Source organism: Anneissia japonica, unplaced genomic scaffold (genome assembly GCF_011630105.1).
Source record: "Anneissia japonica isolate Jap-2015-1 unplaced genomic scaffold, ASM1163010v1 scaffold1005_len2656397_cov198, whole genome shotgun sequence".
NCBI classification, from domain to species: Eukaryota; Metazoa; Echinodermata; class Crinoidea; order Comatulida; family Comatulidae; genus Anneissia; species Anneissia japonica.
Genome location: NW_022683792.1, coordinates 1,764,498 through 1,773,421, shown reverse-complemented (window position 1 = coordinate 1,773,421; position 8,924 = coordinate 1,764,498). Strand labels below are relative to the sequence as shown.

Below are 8,924 nucleotides of genomic sequence, written 5' to 3'. Positions count from 1 at the left end.
ACAGGAAAGCTTTATCCTCAAAATGTGTGTTGGTTGTTTAAGGCTATCTCTCCCTTGTACACTAATATAATACAAACATATACTTATTATATATTTTTAAAGAGATAAGATTCTTTCTTTTCAAAATGTTGGCTTTCTCAGCAAAACCATGATTTTAAAGTGATCACAAAAGTGCTAGCTAGCTACAGTACGGTTAAGTCGGCTTACCGCATCAATGCATTATAATTCCGTTCTGGTTGACTTTTGACTATTCATTGTTTAAAAAATAAAAGAGCTAACAATGAAGGTAGATTGTACAAAAAGACAACTCAACCGGTACAATCCTTGCTCTAAAAATGTCTCACTCTCTTATAATATCGCTTCAATTAAGCCGTTTTCGCATGAGCTATTAAAACAAATTATATATTCATAAACACGATCTAAGAATACGACCATAAAAAAAATATTTTGGGATGCGTCTGCAATCATAATGACGATATAGAAAGGTGAGTTATCCTTGAGTGTTGGCTAGAAGGTATACTACAGTCGGGACTATAAAACCGTAGGCCTAAACATGATTGTGCATGTCCACAGAGATACTGGAGGTAAGCTAGGCTTACTATCCTAGACGACACATCCTTACGCGAATGTTTAACTTTATATAGACCTAGCTCTTTTTCCGGCGTTCCATTGTGTAAATCTACATATTCCAACTGCGTTGATCTTTAGGCTTGTTGTTTGAGTGCATTACCTCTCCGTATATTTTATGTGTTTGTGAGTTTTAGAATTGTCTTGGTTATAAACCTACTGTACCTTCTCTCGCAGGTCTTCTTTTAAATATCTACGCCTATGGTCTCACTGCGTGCATCAATATTTTTACAGTAATTTACTTTGGCGATTATTTAATTTATTTCGAAATATCCTTATTGCAACAAAATGTTTGACAAGAACAAAACAACAGTAAAAGCCTGAAACAAAAACAAGATTGAAACAAATGTAATAGTAATCACAAACCAAGAAACAATATTAAAAGACCAATACACGTAATATCAAAACAATTGACTTTTATAAATAATTATTTTAGGCCAAGTTTAATTTTCTCAGATGTCATTTAATTAGTCTACACAATAATTATGTTACGTTTTTAAACATGAAACTATAAATAAAGTTTGTAAACTGAAAGCCTGCATATATATATATATATATATATATATATATATATACGAACATGCCACTGCTCTCTGCAAACAGTAATGGAATCAGGTAATTCGGAGTTCAAACCAAGTAGGCTGCAGAAAACAAATATACTGCTGAAGATCACATTTGGGTAAGAATTATCATAGTCTTTTGAATTTCATGTAATTGGTATAAGATTTCAATAACTAAACAAAGTAGTCTTTGGTGTGGTTTAGGCAGACTAGTATTTTAAAGGTATCAGATAAAGCGTATATTCAAACAATATAATAAATTAGATAAGCCTCATCAAACAGCTTTGATTTGATTGGTATGTGTATGTCAAATTCTGCAGAAGAAAGAACTATAGGCCAACAGAAAATATCAGTCGTTAATTTTCTTAAAATTACGAATGTTCACGATCTTGAATGCGAAGAGTAAAATGTATGACACCATATCTTAAATTTAATTTATACCTTATTCTTTAAGGAACCTCTAAAATGTTTCGTTCACCTCAACTTTGTGCTTTGTTATAATATTGGCTTAAGACATGTTTGTATGTAAGGTTATACATTTTTAAATATCGTATCTCTTTTTTTTTCTACCATTAAAAAAAAAATTACACTAAAAATTGAGCAATTGTGATCCAAAGAATTATGAAAGGACTAAATACAGCGAGTTTTAAATCTTGAATTTTGTCGTCACGAATCGCTAACTGCATATAGGGTGTAATTTTTACAAAGATCACTAAACGAATCGCCAATCAGGTCTCCTACACGCCACCATGATGTGCTACACAACACCTCAAAATTGATCAGAACCAGAAAAGTTTTGAGCGTTTGTAATGGTATTTGCCCAAAGGGACAATACACGATGGCACAAAAGCGTAGCCTAGGTTGGATACAGTGTGTGACCTGACTTGCTTGACAAGAAACATGTGTGTCAGCAACACTTTCCAATTTTTGTTTAGGTGGTGCAGAGACATATTCAGCATCGGAAACAAGGAAACTCTGACAACGGAACATTTAGACAATGTACCAACAAACGCAACATCTGAGTTTTTGGTCAAGAAGTTGGAAAGGTTAGTTGTAATATACTTGTAAGAAATTCAGAGGAAAAACAGCAAGATGGAAAAATAATAAATAAAATCCTAATGCAAAACATTAACTGTAATACAAATAATAATTATTATTTATAATATATAATAATCTGGCATATAAATAGTTGTAAATTATCATAAGACCCTGCATACTAGATGCATTGCCAATAAACATGTTTTATAAATGGATGCCTTGACAATAAATATATAAATCTTATTTTACAATCACCAGTATTTTCATTTGATTTTAAATTACAAGTGAGTGGGAAAGACAGCAACATGAAGCAATGAATGGAGGACCACTACCTAGTATACGATGGGCGATAGTTCGTACTTTCTTTCCTCGGATATTTCTCTTCAATATACTGGGATTTATCATGGTTTGTAAAAACACTAGTAGCTAGTTTACTGTCCATCTATGATTTTTGGCCTATTTTCTAATCAATGTAATTATATAAGTTACATTTTTCCGTTTATACACTTTGAAAATACAAACGTCCTGAACTTTACGCCCTGTAATTGGCTAAAATACAACACGTATTCACAAATGCACACGCGCACGCTAGCTGATTGATAAGTCTACACTGAGTGAGCCATTGTAACTTTTAATACATTACCCTGAAAATATTAATATTATTATTTTTAACTCTAGGAAACTTTCAAACTATTACAATCCATAATGTTTGGAATGTTTATAACATTATTTGCGGATGACTCTACGACGACAACGGGAATGGGTTTGGTTTACGCAGTTCTGCTCGCAGCAATCATCGTTATACCTGACATTATCCGTGAGCCGTTAACATTTTACAACAAACTTTTTGGAAGAAAAATTCAAGTGGCATGTTGTTCGCTGATTTACAAAAAGGTAAATACTCCTGAATTAGGAATTTGTATAGGCCCTATGATTTATCATTTTCGGATAGTTGCCGTGTGTCTCTACATGTATTGTCGCTTAAAAATTTGCGTGTGTTTGTGTGTGTACACACAGTTGTCTGGTTTTGTCGCAATATTTTGGAACGCGCTATGACAAGTGAACCAAAACTCCTGATGACGACGCAATATCATGTAATGCAATTTCAATAATCCATTTGTAAACGTGACTCTCATTATTTTCACAGGCCCTGAAGTTAAATTGTGCAACTGTACCAAAAAATCATCCTATGGTTTCTAACGAAACGGGAAAATTTGATACAGTAAGAAACAATCTTCTACCTTTTTTATTTTCTTTTGAGAATACCCTTTGAAAGGTTAGGACAATCAGAGTTTTTCTAACATCTTTGGATAAATGAAAACAAAATATTGATTTATAATAGGCCTACTATAATAATAATTATAATTATCTATATTGATAATGTAAGTAAAGCAACCACAAAGTTCCAACGATCGGCCAAGTGAGTTCACCCAAACACACTGAGCAATTAAACTACGCCTGGGAGCATTGGTTTTGTTTCATGTTTCAAGTCATCATTGCTAGTGTAAACCAAGCCTTATTGACAATGGCTGTTCACAGCTCAGTACACTAAAGGTTCACAAGCAACAAAATTTACAATTTAATTAGCTCACTTCCTTGCTGTAACTTGATATTTTTATTGCTGTTGGATATGAAACTTTTTTATATTTCATTTTTTTTTATTTTAATGCTGTTTATATTCCTAATTCTTTAATCCATCTCCATACTTGGCAGTTTAACTTTTATCTTGATGTTCTCTTTTCAGGTGTTTTAATGTTTGTTTTTATTATTCGCTTTTTGTAGTGTCTCTTAATGTTTTATTCTAATGTTCATATTTTGACCAAATTTTGCCTGTATATTTTGTACAATATTTTGATGTTCTTGATATTATAACGTAGCTTGATGTTCTTTATATTTAGGTATCTAAATGTGTGTTTAAATTATTTGGTGTGTATTTTAACGTTATAATATTTATGTTATATATTTTTACCAATTTTGCCTGTATAGGCCTATTTTGTATTTTTTATCCATGAGAAATACTGTTATCTTGAATCTTGAAAAAGTGGATGACAATTAGGGGTTCTACTTTCATGTTATTAATTTTGTAATGTTCATTGTCAAAATGAAAATAAGTTTCTGTTGATAATTAAAAAATCATATTTTTTTATCTTCTATATATAAGATTAATTTGGAATACCCAGTTAAAACCCTATTACATGTGATTATTGTTTTCGTAGATATCTACCGTATTTCCATACCTGTGGCTGGGACCATTCGATTGCCTCTTGGCGTTGCTTATACTCGTCTTCTATGTTGACATGTTTTGGCGACATGTGCTACTTGGTTATTTCATCTTTGTTATCAGTTTTTTACCTCTTCAGATGCTTCAGAGAAAAATGCATAACATTTACAGGTTTGGGCAAATATAAAACATTTTATAAAATGACATGCCTCCATTTAAAGATGCAAACAGTGCAGTTCCATTTATCACGTGGTTAAGTCCAACATGTTTACATTTTCAATCAAACTGATTATAAATATACATTCACAGTTTATGTTTTCATCATAATTTTGTTTTAAAGGTGATGATAATGATAACGTTTTCATCCATAGGAAAAGGGCTGCTACGACAAGGAAATATCGTTTATCTTTATTGACCGAGATTTTTACAGCCATGCGTGTTATAAAAATGTCTGTTTTTGAAAAAAGCTTTTCTGGAATAGTTAAAAAAAATCGAAAGTAAGTATTTTTAAATTACAATTTTTGATACTGAATACACTATTTATTACTGCTACCAATTATGTTACGTGTGATTATCGCTTGTGTAAATCTTTATAATAGTGGATTTTTGACGAATAGTGGGTTTTTGACGAATAGTGGGTTTTTGACGAATCTCTTGAAGCCATTTGAGCAATACTGTACAGCTTGTAATAGCAATATTCTTTACAGAAAGACATTGACGAGGAATTATTTTATTCATGAGGAATTTTGTTTACCACTAGGGCTAACTCAGACATTTCAACTTAATTGAATACTGTTATTTTTTTGTTTTTTCTTCAATGATATGTTCAATTTAATTGCAATATCGAAGAAAAATTATATTAGTGAAATGCAGCTAAATGCCAATGTTACTTTAATTATTTATATTAATGTGATAAGGATATGCAGTATTACGAATCGAAAGTGAAAATGAGAAAAACAATATGTGATTTATATGAATTAAGATGATAATGTGAAAATGTAAAAAAAATGATGAAAAATAAGATTTTGAATATGGAGTAAAGGTGGTCTACCCACACAAAAGAAAAAAAAGACTTAATTTGAAGGAGATAGAGATTTCATTACACCAATTTTTTCTCAATGATATGTTCAATTTAATTGAAATATTTAATAAAATTTACTTTATTAAAAGGCACCTAAATGACAATGTTACTTAAATTTATATTAATTTGATAATGTTATTATGAATCGAAAGTGAAAATGAAGAAAAATGTGATTTATATCAATTGTGATATTATTATGATAATGTGAAAATGAAAAAAAAAATGATGAAAATAAGATTTTGAATTTGGAATATTGGCGGGGTTGCTATCACAAGCGCACTGTGTTGACGTACGCCTTTTGCATCTTTAACCACCAAATTTCGCCGGTATACAGAGATGTTACTACTATTATAACAACAATTCTTGAATTAATAATTAGCAAATTCTATGGTCTATATAAGATAAGAACAGTGCTGTGTATTCGTATGTTGATTGGTGATCAAATTCTGTAACTGTATTTTGTTCTCCAATTGAAAATTAAAATTGTAACATAGTTAAGCTCAACTCTGCCAGTGTATTTAAATAGGTGTTTGCAGTGGCGGATCCAGGAATTCGAAATAGAGGGGGCCCAAGGGGGGATTTTCAGAGATGGAGAGTTCAGACCACCTCAGCACCAACCATTTATGATTATGGCACCTCTAGATGGCCGGAAATGGCACTCTCAGGCCTAAATTTGATTAACATTTTTCCTTTTTCTCCATTTTTTGTTTATAATTTAGAAATTTTGAATAATTTGGTAGGGGCGGCCTCTCACGCCCTCCCTTCCCCTCTCGGATAGAGATAAGTACGGCACAAAAAATGCTCATAATAAACCTAATACTGTAAACTTTTTTTTTACATTTTTGTAGAGCTGAATTATCATCCGTTTTACTTTCTGCAATATTTCACTTTATTGCAATGGCGATAACATTCTTTGGACATCGTCTTCTGGAGGTTGTCTATTTAACCATTTACTTCGTGACAGCAAATCAGTACTTGATCTCTGATGTGTTTGTTATCTTCAGTCTGATGTATTTACTTCGACCATCTGTATTAGATTTCTTCCCCCGAGCGTTATATCTATATCTTGAATGTCTTATTGGATGTGATAGAATAGAGGTATGTGACATCAGATAACAGAATATATATAGTGTCTAGTTGTACTTACATTGGAACGCATTGATGATATGATGTTATTTTTTTTTTTATCGCCTTAGGAATTTATGCTTCTTAAAGAAAAGAATAACGCATCGACAGACTCAATGTACACACACTCAGAATGCGAAGATGACACACGCGTCGTTGTGAATGAGCTCTGTTGTTCTTGGGAAGTAAGATAATGTTTAATTCTTAGATTGTTCTAAACACTCATGTATTCCAGTAAAGATATATTAAGGATAAAATATGCACTTTAATTTTGTATTTGTTAGAATAAAGGTACTCAGACCCTCCAGAATATATCAGTGGATATCAACAATGGGGAAATATTCGGTGTTGTTGGAACGAGTGGTTCTGGAAAGGTGAGTTGTGATGGCGGTAATAGTAGACTACTACTACTAGTAGTAATAGGCCTATGTAGTAGCAGCAGCAGCAGCAGCAGCAGTAGTGCTAAGTGGTACCGTAGTAGTGCTATGTTTTTATATTGTTACCTTTTAAATGTTTACAGTCAACGTTCCTCATGGCTCTGCTTCATGAAATACCTATTACTTCGGGGGACATTCAGCTTTATGGCACCATTGCCTACGTTTCACAGAAGCCGTGTATTTTCCCGGGAACCATTCGACAAAATATATTATTTGGAAAGAAGTATGAAGAAGATAGATATTTACAAGTCTTAGAAGCCACTGCACTTACAAAGGTAAAAAAACAAAAAATTATATTAAAGGTGCTGGTAGTGCTATAACTAATTGCAGGACATTTCAATTCAACATGCATGGAAACTGCTGCCATAAACGTTATGGCATCGAGTCGTAAGAGAACCATTTACATGTTTATGAATTAATATGATAATTGCGTGAATTATAATGTACTTGGATTTGTTTTATCTTCTTTAAGGATATCAAACGTCTCCCTGAGAGAGATTTATCCATGGCTTGTACAAGTGACACACCCCTAACAGATGACCAGGTTGCCAGAATTAACCTTGCAAGGGCGGTGTATCAAGATGCTGATATCTACCTCCTTGATGAACCATTTAAAGATGTTGATGCTACAGTTGCAAAATATATATTTGAAAAGTAGGAACATTTTAGGAAAACACATTTGTAAAAAGTTTACATCATGTTAAACAATCATCTGACATGTCATTGTGCTTTGGTTGCATTGCATTCTATTAGCACTGTGTTTTTTATTTGTTTATATTTTTGTATTGTAACAGGTGTATCATGGGATATCTTAAAAAGAAAACGCGAGTTTTTGCAACTTGTCATGCGTTGTATCTACGAGAAGTGGATAGAATTATGGTTTTAAAACAGGTAGGCCCTAATTTACTGTTTTAAATTCCTGATCCAAAATGAGAAACTAAACAATTGGGAAAACAGATTCACAGTTGTTATTTTTGTGCATAAAATTGCTTATTTGGGTCTATGTGGATGATGCAGTCTACTTCCATCTTATTACATAATTTTACGCCATTTATAATCGTTGGTGCATTAGGCCTACTAACAGCAAGCAACCGTGTTCGGACTTATGTGGGATGTATCAGAAAGAAATCCAGTCAAATGCAACTGACTAATCTTGCAAGATTCAGAATTTTTGACATAACACGAACACAAGCAGTCACTAAACTATGACAGGGCACATGGTACCAGTACAATTTAAATACAGTCTAAGAATATTCATCTGTTTCTTGCAGGGAAAACTAGAGGTAGTTGGAGGATACTATGACGTAAGAATAATTGAAGAATTTATCTCTTCTTTCACTTACAATTGCAATGAGTTCCCGGAATCAAGGAATGGATCCGTGAGTAACGTATTCTTAAACTATTTATATTGCATAGTAGATGGTAACTGGTAAAGTACGGTATTATAGTAAAGTAACAGCACAGCTCCACTCTTAATGAAACAATCCTAAATTTTCTTCCGAAGGCTGTGCTGTTATAAAATGTATTTCCTTGGAAGAACCAGGGGTGGCACCAGGATTTGCCCGACGGGGGCGGGGGGACCGAAGCCCCCGAAGAGGGACTTCCCGCTGGCGCCACCCCTGGGAAGAACAGATATAGAACTACACAAAAACACTCTTACCGCTAATCACAATTACCACGAAACTTTTTGATCGAAATTTATGAATCATGAAGGACAAAAACGGCAATTCAGAGTTTAGAGTAAATTGACGTGAATTACGTCACCATTAAGAGATGGATGGGAAAGAATTGTGAAAAAAAAATTCGTCAAAAAAAGAAATTTAGCAAAAAAAAAA

At 32.9% G+C, this 8,924-nt stretch overlaps 1 protein-coding gene across 1 annotated transcript in view; it reads left to right on the top strand.

Annotated features, from left to right (window-relative positions):
• Window positions 1-307: 307 nt before the first annotated feature.
• The window catches only part of LOC117102803 (multidrug resistance-associated protein 4-like), a 17,479-nt gene continuing 8,862 nt past the window's right edge, over window positions 308-8,924 (top strand). Inside the window, exons 1-15 of the mRNA XM_033243224.1 lie at window positions 308-485; window positions 1,231-1,306; window positions 2,123-2,233; window positions 2,511-2,631; window positions 2,904-3,119; window positions 3,373-3,447; window positions 4,442-4,617; window positions 4,818-4,943; window positions 6,376-6,625; window positions 6,724-6,837; window positions 6,937-7,026; window positions 7,173-7,364; window positions 7,562-7,743; window positions 7,884-7,980; window positions 8,361-8,468. Coding sequence (XP_033099115.1) covers window positions 1,233-1,306; window positions 2,123-2,233; window positions 2,511-2,631; window positions 2,904-3,119; window positions 3,373-3,447; window positions 4,442-4,617; window positions 4,818-4,943; window positions 6,376-6,625; window positions 6,724-6,837; window positions 6,937-7,026; window positions 7,173-7,364; window positions 7,562-7,743; window positions 7,884-7,980; window positions 8,361-8,468 — 1,932 coding nt within the window. The 5' untranslated portion in view covers window positions 308-485; window positions 1,231-1,232. The remainder of the gene's footprint in view (window positions 486-1,230; window positions 1,307-2,122; window positions 2,234-2,510; window positions 2,632-2,903; window positions 3,120-3,372; window positions 3,448-4,441; window positions 4,618-4,817; window positions 4,944-6,375; window positions 6,626-6,723; window positions 6,838-6,936; window positions 7,027-7,172; window positions 7,365-7,561; window positions 7,744-7,883; window positions 7,981-8,360; window positions 8,469-8,924) is intronic.